This window comes from Stomoxys calcitrans, chromosome 2 (genome assembly GCF_963082655.1).
Source record: "Stomoxys calcitrans chromosome 2, idStoCalc2.1, whole genome shotgun sequence".
NCBI classification, from domain to species: Eukaryota; Metazoa; Arthropoda; class Insecta; order Diptera; family Muscidae; genus Stomoxys; species Stomoxys calcitrans.
Genome location: NC_081553.1, coordinates 109,302,420 through 109,321,405, shown reverse-complemented (window position 1 = coordinate 109,321,405; position 18,986 = coordinate 109,302,420). Strand labels below are relative to the sequence as shown.

General features: G+C 36.8%; 1 protein-coding gene across 5 annotated transcripts in view; it reads left to right on the top strand.

The window, feature by feature from the left end:
• LOC106083391 (segmentation protein cap'n'collar) overlaps positions 1-18,986 on the top strand; it is a 233,610-nt gene that overhangs the window by 176,129 nt on the left and 38,495 nt on the right. For all 5 annotated transcript variants that reach the window (XM_059363243.1, XM_013246342.2, XM_013246341.2 and 2 more), the window contains 2 exons: positions 6,914-6,993; positions 11,532-12,188. In XM_059363243.1, coding sequence (XP_059219226.1) covers positions 6,914-6,993; positions 11,532-12,188 — 737 coding nt within the window. The remainder of the gene's footprint in view (positions 1-6,913; positions 6,994-11,531; positions 12,189-18,986) is intronic.

Sequence of the window (18,986 nt, the reverse complement as noted above, 5' to 3'; positions counted from 1 at the left end):
AAAGTTCATTATGAACTTTTTCATAGAAAAAAGTTTATTATGAACTTTTTCAAAGAAATAAGTTCTTCATTGAAGCAATCTAAATGTGAAATTTTTCATAGAAAAAAGTTAATAATGAACTTTTTAATAGAAAAAAGTTCAGTATGAACCTTTCCATCATAATACACTTGTTCATAGAAAAAAGTTGATTATTAACTTCTTCATAGAAATAGTTCATTACTAATCCCTTCATAGAAAAAAGTTTATTGTAAACTTTTTCATAAAAAAGTTAATTGTGAACTTTCTAATAGAAAAAGTTCATTATTATTCATAGAACAATGTTCATTATAAACTTCTTCATACAATAAAATGCACTCTAAATTTTCATACTAAATAGTTCATTATGAACACTTTTATAGAAAAAAGTTAATTATGAATTTTTTCATAAAAAAAATTCATTATGAACTTTTTTACAGAAAAAGGTTCATTATTAACTTTTTTACAGAAAAAGGTTCATTATTAACTTTTTTACAGAAAAAGGTTCATAATGTTCTTGCTTTTTATAGAAAAATTTTCACTATAGAAAATAGTTTATTATGATTTTTTTTTTTAGAAAGAAGTTTAGTATGGACTTTTGATAGAAAAGTTCATTATAGAAAAAAGTTAATTATAAACTTTATCATAGAAAAAAGTTCATTAAGAACTTTTTTATAGAATAAATTCATTAGGATTAAGTTTACCTTTTTCATCAAGATGACCTTTTTCATAGAAAAGTTTATTGTGAACTTTGTCAAAGAAAAAATTTAATTATGAACTTTGTTTTTGAAAAAAGTTAATTATTAACTTCTTCATAGAAAAGTTTGCTACAAACTTTTTCATAGAAAAAGACTATTTTGAACTTCTTATAGAATAGAGTTCGTTATGAATTTTTTTAAGGAAAAAAGTTCATTATGAACTTTTTCCGTAAGATTTTTTTCGCAGAAAAAAGACGTTATGAACTTTTTCGCAGACGTTATAAACTTTTTCAGAGACCACCGTAGCTCAGAGGTTAGCATGTCCGCCTATTACGCTAAACGCCTGGGTTAGAATCATAGGCATGCGCAAGACCATTCATTTCTTGTTTCAAGACACAAGAACAATCTTAGAGTATTTTAGGAAATGAACTCTTCGTTTAAATATACAACAGTGTATGAGTAGAATAGAGTAGAAGAGCATTGAGAACTGAGTAGAAGAGCATTGAGAACTGAGTAGAACAGATAACAAGGCACCAAGCCAACGAAATGAGTGAATGCAAAAAAAGAGCCCTTCAGCAAAAAGAAAGATTGATTTGGATTTCAGTGAGTGCACGTTGTAAAATACATGTATTCGGGTATATTTTGCTTCAGTAAAGTATTTTTCTTGTCGTCTGCTTTCGTAGTACGAAATTCGTACCAAGGCAACGTGATTGATTTGGCAAAGGCATAGGTAAACACACACATCCCTAGTTTTTTATATGGGAAAACAAACAGTGTCTCGCTCTTCAGTAGTCTTGAAATACAACATAATGTGGGTTCGGTGTTCATGAACTTTTTTTCGAATCCTGGCGAGAACATCATAAAAAAAATAATATGCGGTAGTTATCCTCTCCTAATATTTGCGACATTTGTGAGGTACTATGCCATGCAAAAACTTCTCCCTAAAAAGGTGTCGCACTGCAGTACGGCATTTGGTCCGTTATCCGTAAAAAATTTTTAGTACCAATTTTTTAAAGAAAAATTCAATTTGAACCTAATCGTAGAAAAACTTCGTTATGAATATTTTTTTTAATCGAAACAAAGTTATTTTAATAAAAGAATGCTTTTTTGTTTCTTGTGTGAATTTTTGTTTAAAAACATTTTTGTTAATATTTTAAATCCGGGTTTATTGAATATTCGATTTTTTCAGATCCCTAGTTCAGAATTTTTAAAATATTAACAAACTGATCTTGGTTATGTTCTTAAATAAACATAGCTAAGAAAAGAAGAAGGCTCTTGCAAACACACAGACTCACAACTCTCTTCAAAATTCAAAGGTGCATATGTTGCTCATAGTTTGGGCCATATTGCAATGTCTATGTATTTGTGATTTTTGTTACCTTCCGTAACCAAGCAAACCTTAAAAATTTCAAGCCAGACGAATTTAGGTACTACGCATGGTATTTGTGTGAGTGTTACCCATGCTAAGATAAACATTGTAAGCACTTGATCTAGTGTGGCACCAACACCAAACGATCAACCAACCGTACCTTTAGCCAGGCTTTTGTGGTTTTCGTTTTCTTATTCATACAATTCTCGTAATGAATGTTTATTTAAATTTTCCTTTGTATTGTTTTCTACAACCTTTACTCAAATTTGTTTCAAACCCAATTTCAAGTGGTGTGGTTCTGGAGCAGCCACCGCACTACCCACTGTACCAACGTAAACCGCTCTCCTAGACCAGGCACCTAAAAAAACCTGAATAGTAAAAAAGGTTATTAAACTCACTTAAACGGCATTTGGTCATAATTATGTGAATGCTTGGTTATGGTGTTGTGCATTATGGCCAAAAGATGTGTCTCTTTCAGCTTGAACTGCTTATCGTGCCTCATTGCTATTGTACCGAAAAGTAAATATTGTGAGCTCAACCCAAACCAAAGTCTTAAATTATTATGAATCTTTATGAAATTTCAATAATTCCCCAGTTGTTGTTTGTTTTAGAGAAATAACAAAATGCCGTTATTTTCTCAAAAAGAAAATGTTGAATTTTTTGCAGAAATTACAAAACTGGATGTCTTAGTTAAGGTAGAAAAAAAAAGTGAAACTTAACTGGGAAAATAAGCTACGAATTGGGAAAATTATGATTTTAAATAAACGTTTTTCTTAGAAATTTTTCAAAGTGAGGCTTTTTCAAAGTGAGGCATTTTTTTCTATGCATTTTTAATAGCATTGTCAATATGAAATATTCTATTCATAAGTACTATGATGTCATATGGTTTTTCATTATTGAGCCAGGGTTTATTAAATCTGGGATTAATACCCAAAAGATCGTATTCTATGAAAATGTTCATAGTGGCCTTTTCTCTAAAATTAAATTTTTCCTATGAACAGGTTCATAATTAACTTTGTACTATGAAAAAGTTTAATGTTATTTTTTGATAAAAAAGTTGGTAATGAACTTTTTTCTATGAATTTTTTGTCTAAAAAGGTTAATAATGAACTTTTTCTAAAAAAAGGTTTCTGATAATCTTATTTCTATGAAAAAGTTCTGGATTAACTTTTTTCACAATGAACTTTTTCTATTAATTTTATTTTTGAAAAAAATTTAATAAATTGTTGATAATGAAAGATTTCTAGAAAAGGTTCATAATTGACTTTGTACTATGAAAAAGTTTATAATGTAGTTTTTTATGAAAAAGTTCGTTATGAACTTTTTTCTATAAATTTTGTTCTAAAAAAGTAAATAATGAATTTTTTCTATAAAAAGTTTCTGATAAAATTTTTGATAATGGACATTTTCTGAGAGTTTTTTCCATGAACAGGTTCATAATTAACTTTGTTCTATGAATAGTTATTATTTTTTTAATGAAAAAGTTCGTAATGAACTTTTTTTTACAAAAGTTAACAATGAACTTTTTCTATAAAAAGTTTCTAAAAAACTTTTTTCTATAAAAAAAGTTCCTGATGAAAAGTTCATAATGACCGTTGTTTATGAAAAAGTTCATAGTGAACTTTTTTCTATGAAAAGTTCATAATGACCTTTTTTCTATGAAAACGTTTATAATGAACTATTTTCTGTGGGAGAGCTCATAGGGAAATGTTCATAATGAAATTTTTTTCTATGAAATTCATAATGTTCTCGCCGATTCTTTAGAATCTTTTTATAAACGAAGTTCTTTTGGATCTAAACAATGATGGTTCGTTTATAATATATGATACCGGGTTTCACTTCCTTCTTTGGAGAAGACGACTCTTCATTTGTCAAAGGAAACGAAATATCTAGGCGTATTCCTAGATGCTTAGTCCTTGAAATCGAAAAAAAGAAGCTGAAAGAGACAGCGCGCTATCTACTGCTGCTGGAGGATGTTTAGTAGGAAGTGGGAAGTTAACCTTAAACATTATTTATTGGATATACGCAGACATTGTGAGACCAGTGCTGGTATATGGGGCCCTCATATGATGAAAGGTGTTGAACAGGAAGACTGTAGCCAGGGAGTATGAGAAGTTTCCAAGCCCGAATAACGGACGCGATGGGATCCATGCAATGCTAAATATGCAACCAGCAAGCAATGCTGTATATGCAACCTATTGAGGTCTACATTGGGAACTGTGTCGGTAAAGTTACACTCATGCTGAGGGAGCTCGACATGATAAATGAGGACGGACGGCTACAGTTCCATTCTGTTACTCTAAGGAAGGTGCCATATTACCTTGGACTGATATCGCTTACAGATAAGATCTTTAGGATTTGCTTTCCCAGAAAAAAGAGAATTGGAAGACGAAGATCGTATTTGACGAAGGTCTTCTATTTAGGCTGTGAGTGCTCGGCATTGGGGGAGGGGGGAATTAAGGACGGGTATGGGCTCCATTTTCATTCCATTCTGTTTATTTTAGATGCGAAGGGTATACTGAGGAAACTCTCTGACTATCTGGCACCAAGATCGATTCTCGATAAGATATTTAGGATTCGCTTTCCTCGAAGAGAAGATTCGTAGAAGCACGCAATGTTTGAGAAACATGGGACCTTGGTCTTTACTGATGGAGTCAGGGATGGAATTGGAGCTCTAGATCGGTATGTCGCTAAAACTGCCAGAGGAGTATACGGAATTTCAGCCAAAGGTCTATGCCATTACGATAGATGAAAATAATATCCGGGTAAGGGATTTACCGCCTTCGGAAAACTCAGAGCTTATGTGGTATGCATGGCCGCGCTCAAACCCTTCGATTGGAGAACAGTATGGTCGAAGTGTGTGACGGAATTTTTGGAATCCCTAAATGAACTCCGGGCGCATTACATAATGCTGATTTGGTTGCCCGGACACGAAGGTATATCTGAAAATGAAAAGGCGAATGAATATGCCAGGAATGGCTTGTCAGCGAGCGAACTTGTCTTGCATACGCGCCATTTGTTGAACTGTCTACTCATAGCAGTGAGGATGTACAGATTTCTCTTCGCCACCGAGTCAGCACTGCCCTATTCGACTGGAATCCATAAAACCTAACCGGCCTACCGTTGACCGAGGAAGGTCGATGAACTTGAAAATCCAAATTTGCAAATTTTCCCATGAACATTTCATTAAGGAATAGGGAGAAACTTCCCACAAATCAATGAGTGTCGTCCGACTAATGTTTAAGTTCAATAATAAGGGGCCTTCTTTTTATAGCCGAGTCCGAATGGCGTGCCGCAGTGCGACACCTCTTTGGAGAGAAGTTTTACATGGCATAGTACCTCACAAATGTTGCCAGCATTAGGAGGGGAAAAGAATATTTGTTACAAAGGAATCCATGGAATGTCTTGTTATGAACTTCCATTATCCTTTTTTAGTTTCTGGAGGAAAGGAACTTGATAAATGCGATTCATGTTGGAGGGTATATAAGATTTGGCCCAGCCAAACTTGACACGATTTTACTTATTTATTACTCAATCTCTCCTAGCACTTAACACATTCCGCTTAACAAAATTAGTTTTAATATATCTCTAATTACCCCCCAGTAATTTTCAATGGAATACCTTCGGAATGGACTTCAATGATTTATACTAAATATTTCATAATAATTACAGGCGCTCACGGACTAAAGTTGCCTACATTAGACAATGTAGCTGCTATTCCTTCTTCCCTCTAGCGTACAACAATTTTTTTATGATTAATTATGGTCATTAATTTATGTGTTACATTCATTGTCATTATTTGTATTATTTTAGTTTTTTCTACTTCAAAACTATGTTTTCAATTTCTTGATAATAAATGATGATGGTTTTCAATGTTGGCAAGTGATTTCTTCAGTAAATTGCCATTGCAATTGACTAGATATGAAATAACTTTTAAATCATATGGGGTTTGTTTCCATTTGAGTTTTATTTATTAAGAAAATCGATTTGTACAGCAAGGTGGTCCTTCTAAAACTAAAAACAAAAAGGTTTGAATGAAGAAAAAACTAATATTGTTCATAAAACAATAGGGCATAGAACGAATTCTATTAATCACTGGCAATCAGCTACTGTGTGTATGGTTGCCTGATAGCTGCAGTTGCCATTCGTCCCCCTGGGGGCATGATTCGCTTAAATTTTTATGTTTTCCTACTTGTGTAGCTTGAAAAACAATTTCTCTACGCTTTAATTTTAAATAACATTGAGAGGTGGGGGTAAAACATTATGGGAATATTTTTAAATATTTTGATAAAATTTCAAAATGAACACAAAATAACCGAATTTTTGTTTACTAAATTGATCACTCTCTGGGGTATTTCGGCGTAAAATAAATTTCAATTGATTTCACCTGGGCCCAGTTTTTTGCCCACCACCAGCTTCTTCCACTCGACTGTCAATCATAATATTTATGCATTTTATGGTTTTGGTAGTTTTCGAAACAAAACAAGAAACATTTGCATTGTACGTTTGTTTGCCTGGAATGTCTTGGTCTGCAATGTTAGTCTTTTTGTTTCATCTGTTTGGGTTTGTGTTTTCCTTTCTTGATTTTAACTCTTTTTTTGTTTTTTGACTGTTGCTGTCAGTTTTGTTGACTTTAAAGTGTAGCCAAAACAGCCATTTACACACTTTTAGGGGTTTGTTACCAAGAAATTTGTCGGTTTTTAAGGATTTCTCTTTGAGTGCTCTTACAAATCCTTTTTACAGTTTTTTTTTCTTCTTAACCATAACAATCCTTATCGTTTATCTACATTTGTTTTCTTATCGAATTTCTGTTTTTTCTTCTTAATTTTAGGTGAATATATTCGTTTACCTTTGGATGAGATTCTTAATGACGTTATACAATTTGCTGAATTGGCTGGTGAAACGAGCGAGGTGAGTTTTTTAAAGCCTTAAGTAAAAGTTTTGAAATATTTTAAGACGGGTATGCCCACGGAAATTGATCCCTTAAAAATTAAGGGTGATTTTTTAGGAGCTAAGAAAAGTTTTTCAAAAAAAAAAACACATAAAATTCAGAAAAAGGCATAAAATCTTTTTTAAAACGATAGTACGGTCCTTATAATTTAATGCATGAAGATTATTTCATGCAAATGGTGACCGTGACAACGCCTCAAATGGTTCGTTTAGTCCAATTTTGGCATAATCTTTCCAACTTTTCGCCCCGTAACTCACGAATAAATGCTTCAATTTTGTCTTCCAATGCGGGCTCGTGTGTATGGACATGAGCTTTAACATAGCCCAACAAAAAATAGTCAAAAGGCGTTAAATCGCACGATCTTAGCGGCCAATAGACCGGTCCCGAACGTGTAATAAAAGCTTCGCCGAACTCGCCTCTCAATAAGCCCATTGTAACGCGTGCTATGTGGCATGTGGGACCGTCTTGTTGAAACCACATGTCATTCAAGTCAAGCACTTGCACTTTGGGCAAAAAAAGTTGGATATCATCTCACGATAGCGCTCAGCCGGTTGTTCGCACTGGATTGATCGGCAAGGGTTGCCGCCTCAGTGTAAAGCACACTGCTACAACAACAATAGTTACGTTACGATTCGCATCATATTTGAAGAACTATGGTCCAGAGATGCCACCAGCCTATAAACCGAACTAAGCTGTGACTTTTTCTGAATGCATAGGTAGCTCTTGCAATGCTACTGGCTGTTTTTTACTCCAAAATCGACAATTCTGCTTATTTACGTACCCATTGTGCCAAAAATGAGCTTAAGCATAAAATGGAAGAAGCGCGCGATTAACTTTCTTAACAGAGCACGCATTTTGATAATAAAATTCAATAATTTGCAAGCAATATTCGTTTGTAAGACTATTCATGGCTAAATTATAGACCAAACTGAAAATGTTTGGCAGTGCAAGAATACACGAAACGTGCGTGAACTATTTAAACCAGTGTTACCAAGAAGATAAATCACCCTTTATAATCTTTAACGAATGCGAAGGGTCCCCATATTTTGCGATATATCCCAGATATAACAGATGGGTTGACTGATTTATGCGATTTGTTTATAAAGGGTGATTTTTTTGAGGTTAGGATTTTCATGCATTAGTATTTGACAGATCACGTGGGATTTCAGACATGGTGTCAAAGAGAAAGATGCTCAGTATGCTTTGACATTTCATCATGAATAGACTTACTAACGAGCAACGCTTGCAAATCATTGAATTTTATTACCAAAATCAGTGTTCGGTTCGAAATGTTTCATTCACCGTAACGTTGCGTCCAACAGCATCTTTGAAAAAATACGGTCCAATGATTCCACCAGCGTACAAACCACACCAAACAGTGCATTTTTCGGGATGCATGGGCAGTTCTTGAACGGCTTCTGGTTGCTCTTCACTCCAAATGCGGCAATTTTGCTTATTTACGTAGCCATTCAACCAGAAATGAGCCTCATCGCTGAACAAAATTTGTCAAAATTTGAACACATTTCGAACCGAACACTGATTTTGGTAATAAAATTCAATGATTTGCAAGCGTTGCTCGTTAGTAAGTCTATTCATGATGAAATGTCAAAGCATACTGAGCATCTTTCTCTTTGACACCATGTCTGAAATCCCACGTGATCTGTCAAATACTAATGCATGAAAATCCTAACCTCAAAAAAATCACCCTTTAGCTTAAAAAGCAAAAATACAGAAATCAGATATATAAATTTGGGGTCAAGTACCTAGGGGGAATGCCACACCCCTAACTGTCATGCATACCGATCTCTATAAAAAGTGACTTGAATGAAAGGCATTAAATAGGGGCCTAGTGGCAGAGGGCCTGCCCTTATGAGACAGAATGTAGAATTTTGAAGATATCAAAGAAAAATAAGATATGGCGAAAAATAACAACAAATCTAACTATAGCTCTATTCAGTTGGAAAAAGGCTATCGAGTTCCGAAAACTAGGGTAAAAGGTAATGGCTATAATATTCAGGGTTTTGAAGTTGTAAAGTGTTATAGTCAGGTGGAAATACTCCCAGTTCGAAGTAATCAAATTAGAATCGAATCCAACACACAGTGGTAGAAAATTGAAAAAAAAAACTATTTCTACCCGTGAAACTCAACGGGTACGACGTCAATCACGAAGGAGTAGAAGTTTCTAGGCATCAACTCTACCGTAAGAAAGCTTATTAATAACTTACTTACTAAAAGATGCATTACGGCAGGCTTGGGATCTGTGGATCTAAAAAGATGGGTCAGTAGAGGAACACCTTAAGGAGGTGGAATATAGCCATTAACAATATATTATTGTCTCTGGAAGAAAAAGGCTTAAAAGTGGTCGCGTATGCTGATGACGTGGCAATTGCAGTTAGGGGAAAGTTTCCCAGCACTCTAAGATATATACTTCAGGAAGCTCTACGTGCCACAGCGAAGTGGGCTGCCGAAAGTGGTCTAGGTATAAATCCGTGCAAGACACATGTAGTTCTTCTCAGCAGGATATATAAGTGGAGAGTGGGTGGAGATAATGTTCCATTTACAGAAAGCGCAAAATACCTGGGTGTTTTGCTGGATAGGAAATTGAACTTCTAATCCATCATTTTGGAAAGAGCAAGAAAGGCATCTTTTAACCTATTCACCTATAAAAGAGCCATTGCTAAAAGTTGGGGGTTTAGACGCGTCATGCATCGGGTATACACTGCAGTTGTCAGACCTATAATGCTATATAGTGTTGTGGTCTGGTGGACGGCGCTTCAAAAGTCGAACTACTGTTCAATGCTCAACCGGATCCAAAGGATGGGTTCTTTTTTCATCACAGCCGCACTGAGGACGACACCATCTTATGCACTGAATTTAATGCTACAACTTATGCCTCTGAACATTGTGGCCACACAAAATGCAGCGAGTACTGCCGAGAGGTTAAGGGAGCTTTCTCATTGGTCATGTGGCTGCTACGGACACTGTGTTATTCTTGATACATTATCCAATGCTCCAGGCAGTGTGGATTACACCCTACCTGAGCCGCTTTTTGATAAAAATGACTGTACCATTATTCGTGATAGAACAGATTGGAACTACGATGTCCCTGGTAACAGAAGTTACATAGACTTCTATACGGATGGTTCCAAACTAAACGACCAGGTGGGCTTTGGAGTGTACTCTATAGATCTAGAACTGGTAATATCGAAAATTAATTGCAGAGATCCTTGCAATTAAGGAAGTGGTGAAATGGCTAAAATATAATGTCATTACTCATTACGACGATTGGCATAAATATCTTCTCAGACAGCCCGACAGCCATTAAACCTCTGGGGAATGTATTTCTGAACACAAAAACCGCGCTCGACAATCGCAGATCTCTCAACGAGATGGCTGAACAGTTCAAAATTCACCTTTTCTGGGTGCCAGGCGACAGAGATACCCCAGGGAATTGTAAAGCGGATGAACTTGCGAGACTAGGAACTCCCCTTCACATTCCAGGGATACTGGAATCTGTGGGTATGCCTCTAGCGACATGTAAGCTAAATTTTCAGGACCAGACCCGAAGGACAACGAATGATTGATGGTCACAAAGAGTGGGCTGTGAGCATTCCAAAACTATGTGGTCTAATCTAGACTTGAAGAGATATACTGCTTTGCTTTCATTGGTTAGAACAGACGTCCCAGTCATTGTGTCCGTCAAGACAGGTCACTGTCTAAGCGGAAAACATGCTAACACGCTGAAGGTTGCCAGCAACGACTTTTGCAAAAGTTGTAGGGACATCGAAGATGAAGAGACTATAGATCACCTTCAGTGTGTGTGTCCCGCACTAGCAGTCAGAAGGAGTTCCACATGCTGACAGACTGAAGGTTGCCAGCAACCACTTTTGAAGAAGCTGTAGGGACATCAAAGAAGAAGAGACTATAGAACACCTTCCACTTTAGGTTCTCATTTTTTTGAGAACCTGTCCGATTTTGCGGATGTGAACATTCGCAAGTTATTGGGAACTAGGAGGCATCTTCCTTCTTCGGTTCCTGTGGTAGCACAATGGACAAAACGTCTAGGTGAGTCTGATGGCAGACTTTTATCTGCAAATTTCAAAAAAAAACTTCAAGCGGACTTTTTTGTAGGGATTTTTGAGCACTATCCAGAACATTAGGCCACATATGAAGATTTTGCAGCCCAACAATTTTTTTAAATTTTTGGAAGAGGCGCCCGGACCACGTAGGGCCTTGAAATGCACACTATCTCGATAACAACACAGCTCCAACTATTCTAAATTTCAAAGAGATATCTCTACCCGTTCTCACACGGCATATTTTTTTACTTTTTTTTTTTTTTTGATTTTCTCCCACTGTGCAACATAGCCTTAGTGTGGACAATATTTAAGACCTCAAGGCCACATAACTTCATCAGTGCCTACTAATTGTAACCAATTTTATAAAATTTTTGCATTTTAAATAATTTTCGGTTTCTTCAAATTTCTTTCAAAAACAGGACGACGAAGATACTGGTGCAAGTACCTCAAAAGCAGCTGCTGCAGCAAACATTAAAAAACATTTGAAATCAGACAAAGAGGAAAACGACAACAGCAATAACGATACCGACAATACTTCGTCCAGTGCTAACAACAGCGCCGTTAAATCGAACGCCTCCAATCAAAAGTGTAAAAGTGAAGGTGATGCCAAAGACGACAAAGATTTGAAAACAGACGGCAGCCACAAAGTTGTTACGTCCAAAAAGAAACGTCAAAACAAAAAAGAACAGGCGAAGAACATTGGCGAAAACCACGAAGCGGATAGTGAAGGCGAAGACGACGATAACGACAACACCGAAAGCGAATCAGAATCTGACTCCGACGCTGACGACAACGAAGACGACGATCTACCGCAATCAGAGATCGAAGTCAGTTCGCTACCATCGCCATTGTTTGATTTAGATGACGAAGCAAACGAAGAACTGAACGATTTAAGTATGATGTTACATTCTTCAGCTCCCTTTGCACCACACCATCATCCGCATCATCCCCACCATCCGCATCATCGCGGAGCAGGTGGTGCCGGCGGTGTTGGTGGATCTCAGAATTATGGCGGTGTCAATAGTGCATTCCATCGTCAGCCCAGTTCGGGTGGTTTCCATCATGGCCATCATCAGGTAAGTGTCAAACCATATTTTGTTGCATATTGTAATAACTAAGGGGGGATGTTTGGGTCTTAGCTCTTATTTTTCCTAGACCATATTTATTTATTGTTTTTAATTTATAACTTTATTTATTGTAAGCCAACTGTAGTATGCCTCTGAGTTTGCTGAGTTGCTCACTGTTTGCTGGGATGGATCCCCATATTTGTGAACGGTTTGTTTGCTCGGTATATTTGCTTCGTTTGTTTTTAGTGTGATTTGTTGTGTGTCTTTGCCAATCACTTTACCAAGTAATTATCTCCAGCCAGCTATTCATTTAGCCTGGTGTTCACATTTGTCTCTCAAGTGTTGATGCTGCAGCTTAAAATGTTATTTTAACTGTAACTTTTTTTGAAGAAAAAAATTTGCTTCAGCAGTTTGTTTTTCGAAATTTAACAATTTGTTCTTAATGATGTGTTTCAGTGAGGTTGGAAAGTTATTTGTTCTTCTCCTTGCTATGAGGGGTATATTTATTTGAGAGGGTATAATATACCCAGTATATACAAAGTATTTTATATAGCTTCCTTATGAGTTCTCTGGGCCTTAGGCAAGGTTGGGTAAGTTTTCAGTGGCAGTATGCAATCAGACATTTTATTCCTTAGTGATACCACAGGAACATCAGAAGGAAAAAAGCGTTTAGTTTCTACCCTTAAACCAGCCAGATAGCTTTGAAGGTGTCAAAATATTCTAATGTTCACATTCACTACTTCGAACATAGGATGGGGGTATACTAATTTCGTCATTCTGTTTGTAACTCCTCGAAATATTCATCTCAGACCCCATAAAGTATATATATTCTTGATCGTCATGACATTTTATGTTGATCTTGCCATGTTCGCCCGTCTGTCCTTCCGTCCGTCCGTCCGTCTGTCTGTCGAAAGCACGCAAACTTTCGAAGGAGTAAAACTAGCCGCTTGAAATTTTGCACAAATACTTCGTATAGGTCGGTTGGGATTGTAAATGGGCCATATAGGTCCATATTTTGATATAGCTGCCATATAAACCGATCTTGGATCTTGACTTCTTGATTTGCACCCTCTAGTGGGTGCAATTCTTATCCGATTTGGCTGAAATTTTGCATGAGGTGTTTTGTTATGATTTCCAACAACTGTGCCAAGTATGGGTGAAATCGATGCATAACCTGATATAGCTGTCATATAAACCGTTTTGGGATCGTAAGTTCTTGATCCTTTAAAGGGCGCCAATCCTATCTGACTTCGCTGAAATTTTGCATGACGTGTTTTGTTATGATTTCCAACAACTGTGCCAAGTATGGGTGAAATCGATGCATAACATGATATAGCTGTCAAATAAACCGATCTGGGATCTTAACTTCTTGAGCCTCTATAGGGCGCAATTATTATCTGATTTTGGTAAAATTTTGTACAACGGCTTCTTCCATGACCTAATACAGCCTATATAGCCTAATACAGCTCCCCTATAACACGATCTCCCTATTTTACTTTTTGATTGCGCTAAGTAACAAAAACGTACGAATTTTCTTATATTTGCTCATTTTGTAGCATAAATCGATATTTCCACTTTAGTAGAATAGAAACCAGCAAGGAAAGGCAAAAGCCAGGCGGAGCCGACTATACAAATTCGATTTGTAAAGATCAGACTAATATTGTGGGCCGATTTTTATGAATCTGTGGATCAGTTGAGACGTTGAATAAAACACATTGTGCAAAATTTTGTAAAGATGGTACCAAAACTGTGGCTGCTACAGCCATAGTAGGTCATATTGGATGAAAGATATACATGAGAAACATATCTAAAACTGGACCGACATTGATGAAATTTTACGGACAAGTAGAAACGTCGAATCAAACACCTAACGCCAAAATTTGTAACGACCGGACTAAAATTGTGGCTGCACCAGTGATAATAGCCCATATCGGATGAAAGAAATTACATATGCAAAACTTGATGGTAATCGAATTAATCGAATCAGGAAGTAATTCTAAGCTGATCGGTATACTTAACAATGGGTCTAGCTCAAAGCACAAAGTTATAGTACCCTGTACCACAGTTGTGGTGTAGGGTATAAAAAGCACTCAATAGGCCGAGTACTGCAGCATTAAGCAATTTGTATGTTTGACTTCTGGCACATCAAAAATTGAGAACTGTTGCCCGTTGAAATGTGATATTGTTAAAAACCTACATAAAATTTTTAGCAATCAAGCTGAAATTTTGTGCGAGAATACCCCCAAGCCTATAGAATTTTGTTTGATTTTTCGAGCATTAAAAAATTGCTGACTTTCGACAAGCCATTTTAGTTTCTAGTCTCAGTCTTGCACTTTGCGCCGATCCAAATTTCATAACGATAACTCTTTCATAACTCGAGCTAGAGTTTTTCAAAGACAGCTCTATTTGTGGGTATTTTTTTACTCATTCGTCGTTAATGGGTTAACCCTATCGACTTGTTAACAGAATAATTTCCAGGAGTTGCGTTTCGCTACACTGGTAATTAGATGACCAGGTAAGAGCTGGCAAAATATCGATGGTAATATCGATATTTCAGTTTTTGGATGAATATCCTTTAATATTTTTCCTATCGATACTATCGACAAAGTTACACTCATAAAAAAAAATTTACTGAAAATAGCAAACACTGTCTGCTGAATATTAGTAGTTAATTTTGCTGTTGATGTAGCAATAGTTCTGTTATTAGAGCAGTAGTACTGCAATTTCAGAGTAGCAGGTTTACTGCTGAAAAGTCTGTTTTTTGCTGAAAATGGCAGCATACAAATTTTTTTTCAGCTGACTTGTGTACTCAAAACGGCAGTTTTTGTTAGTTGAAATAGCAGTAAGAAATGTTTGCTAATACAGCAGCCCTATGTTTGCTGCAACAACAGTAATGTCTGTTTTACCATTTTCAGCAGACAAAAACTGCTGTTTTAGCAAACATTTTTGCTGTTTTGAATAACAAATTTGGTTGAGTGTACACTATTTGTAAAATTGAACAAAAAATTAGAGATTCGGTCGTGAATTTATCCCAATCATAAATTTTTCAATCGTTCTTGTTGAGTATTTTAAGTATAGACGAATCGACTGTTTTTACTTCTTGAGCCTATAGAGAGCGCAATTTTCATCCGATTAGTCTAAAATTTTGTACAATGTTTTCACGCATAATTTCCAATTGACTTCATTAAATTTGGTTTTAATCGGTACATGCATAGATATTGCTTCTACATAAACCGATATTATTATTTTTACTTCTCATTTTAGTGTTAAACATATGTGAGAGAATAAACAATAGTAACGGTACTATCGATATTTATTATTAGGAATATCGAATATTGCGAACATCGATAATTTGCCAGCTCTAGACCAGGGTCGTGTATTATATGCATCCCTATAAACTGCCACTCTTTTACCATGTACTCTGTTATAAATTGTTCGGACTTGGCGAATCTCTCCGATCATACAGGGATTTTCTTGGGCTGATTTCCTTTCTCAAAGCGAACTACTGTCCTTTGAGTAGTCTTCAGAATCTTTAAAGTATGGACAAACATTTTTGGTGAAGTTTCGATGAAGTTTCTACAGAAAGTGGTCTGGGTATAAATCCGTGCAAGACAGCAGTAGTTCTTTTCAGCAGGAGATACAAGTTGCTTACCTGTCGTACCTGTCTCCTTGGGTGGAGAAAATGTTCCATTTATAGAAAGAGCAAAATTGAACTACAAATCGAACATTTTGGAAAGGGCAAGAAAGGCCACTTTTACCCCATACACCTTCAAGAGAGCCATTGGCAAAAGTTGGGGATTTATATGGGGTACATTGGGTATATACTGCAGTTGCCAGACCTATAATGCTATATAGTGTTGTGGTCTGGTGGATGGCGCTTCAAAAATCCACCTACTGCTCAATACTTAACCGGATCCAAAGGATGGCTTGTTTGTGCATCACAGCCGCACTGAAGACGACACCATCTGAAGCACTGAATTTAATGCAACATCTTATGCCTCTGGACATTGTGGCTACCCAAATTGCAGCGACCACTGCCGTGAGGTAAAGGGAGCTTTCTCATTGGTCATGTGGCGACCACGGACTTTGTGTTATACTTGATACAATATCCGATGTACCTGAACCGCTTTTTGATAAAAATTACTGTACCACTATTCCTGATAGAACCGATTGGAACTACGATATCCCTGGTAACAGAAATTACATAGACTTCTATACGGATGGTTCCAAACTAAACGACCAGGTAGTCTTTGGGGTGTACTCTATAGATCTAGAACTGGTCATATCGAAAAGGTTATCCGACCACTGTAGTGTGTATCAAGCAGAGATCCTTGCAATTAAGGAAGTGGTGGAATGGCTAAGATATAATGTCATTACGACGACAGCCAGGCAGCCATTAAATCCCTGGAGAACGTATTTCTGAACACAAAAACCGCCCTCGACTGTCGCAGATCTCTCAACGGGATGGTTGAACAGTTAATAATTCACCTGTTCTGGGTGCCGGCCCACAGAGATATCCCAGGGAATGCTAAAGCAGACAAGCTTGTGAGACTAGGAACTAGCTTACACACTCCAGGGACACTGGAATCTGTCGGTATGCCTCTAGCGACATGTAAGCTAAGTTTTCAGGACCCGGCCCGAAGGGCAACGAATAATAGATGGTCACAAAGAGAGGGATGTGACAATTATAAAACTATGTGGCCTTATCCAGACTTGGAGAGGTCTACTGCTTTGCTGTCATTGGCTAAAGCAGACGTCTCAATCATTGTATCCGTCATGACAGGTCACTGTCTAATCGGAAAACATGCTGACAGACTGAAGGTTGCCAGCAACGACTTTTGAACAAGCTATAGGGACATCGAGGAAGAAGAGACTATAGAACACCTTCTGTGTGTGTGTCCCGCACTAGCAGTCAGAAGGAGTTGCACTTTAGGTTCCCATTTCTTTCAGAACCTGTTTGATTTAGCGGATGTGAACATTCGCAAGTTACTGGGCTTTTTAAAGCGATATGGATATGGATGGTTCAAGGGTAGGAAGGCATCTTCCTTCTTGTGTTCCTGTGGTATCACAATGGATGAAAACGTCTAAATGAGTCTGATAGCAGACTGTCACTTAAACCTAACCTAACCTTCGATGGTCTAGACGTCATTTGCACACCACCAAATACTAAACAGTTGAAGGCCACTGTGGCGCAAAGATTAGCATGTTCTCCTATGACGCCGAACGCTTGGGTTCAAATCCCGCGGTGAACATTAGGAAAAAATTTTCATCGGTGGTTATCCCGCCTTGTTAACACTTTTTAAGAAGTGGTTTCGCTAAGCAACATACCGTTCGGACTCGCCATAAAAAAGGAGGTCCCATATATTTAAATAAGACTGTACCCTTTGACAAGAGAGAAGTATCCACTGGAATGTTCATGGCAAAATATACATGTATGCATATAGATGGACAGTGAAGTAAGTTACCACTAGGACATTGTCTACATTGGTTTTCTGCAGAACTTAAAACATAAATTATGAACTTTTTAGCCGCTGGATTACTATGTGTGACCACTGTGCAGCTTTACCAACTCACGTCATTCTTTGTATTCTGACTTGGTATGAATAAGTTTTTGCGAGTTTTGTATTAAAAGGCTCACCTTTCCAGTGCAGAGACTACAGATTAAATATCATTATCCTTCATTGATAAAGGAGGAATTCACTTTCATCGCCTTAATTATTGTTTTGTTTGCAGAAAAAAAAACAATCCACTTTAACGATCCCATATGGCCACTTCAATTTTGCCTCCTTTTGCAAACAATTGCATGCGACCTTTCACAAACATTTCGCAGTGGCATTTTACATTAATTGCAGTTACCTACCTACAGTTTTATTGTATAAACGAAAAAAAAACTAAGAAAAACTACTGAAATGACAACCGTAGTAAGGTTGTCTCTGATTGAATGTCTGTCTGTCTGTCCATATTTCCATCCATCTGTTCAGGGCTTTTACAATCTACAACAACAATTCTCGCTGGACATTGGGATTTTATTATTTGCCAAAGCTTTTTGTAATTAAATGGCAATTTAGAAGTTTTTTTGCACTGTTGAGGCGTTTTGCGGTTACTGTGTTGATAAACCTCCTCTAACCTGAGATTTATCATTTAAGCCAAGTTTATTTTAAGTTTTTTTTTTTTTTAAGTTTTTTTCTGTCATTAATGTTTAATGCTTCATTCAACACATTTGATTGTCTGTCTTCTGTGGGCCATAATCATTTTCATAGACTACCAAGATGTGTGCTGCTGCTGTTGTTCATCTCACAAAAAGACAGAAAGGGGGACTAGGTAACCCCCTTTTTTTGCTTTTCTTTCAGGGGGCACCAGCACCAGGTGAATGTGTATGAAAGAAACTTTAAACAATTAATAATTTCTGGCCTTTTGTTTTTTGTTGGTTTTTTTTTTCATTTGCACCTCATGTCTGGATGCTGTAGCTGTGCTCAAGTCTTAATGAAAGTAATTCAATTAATGCGAATATTAACGTTAATGATTTTTATTTTCATTTCGATGCGCTGAATGGCTGCTGCAGTTATGAACTGAATTGACCAAAATCCCAAAAGAGGGGTGAAGTCATGTGACCAATTGTGTGATAAGAATTCCCAGTATAGGAAGCTTTGCAAAACTTACCCGTGCATCGGTTTTATTGCCATTAAACCAAGAATGGGGGATTATTTGGATACTTGATTACAATTGTGCTTCAAATGTTCTTTTTTTCTGGAAATTGATTTTTTTGAATGAATTATTCCCACGTGAAGATACTTAATAAGCAAGTGC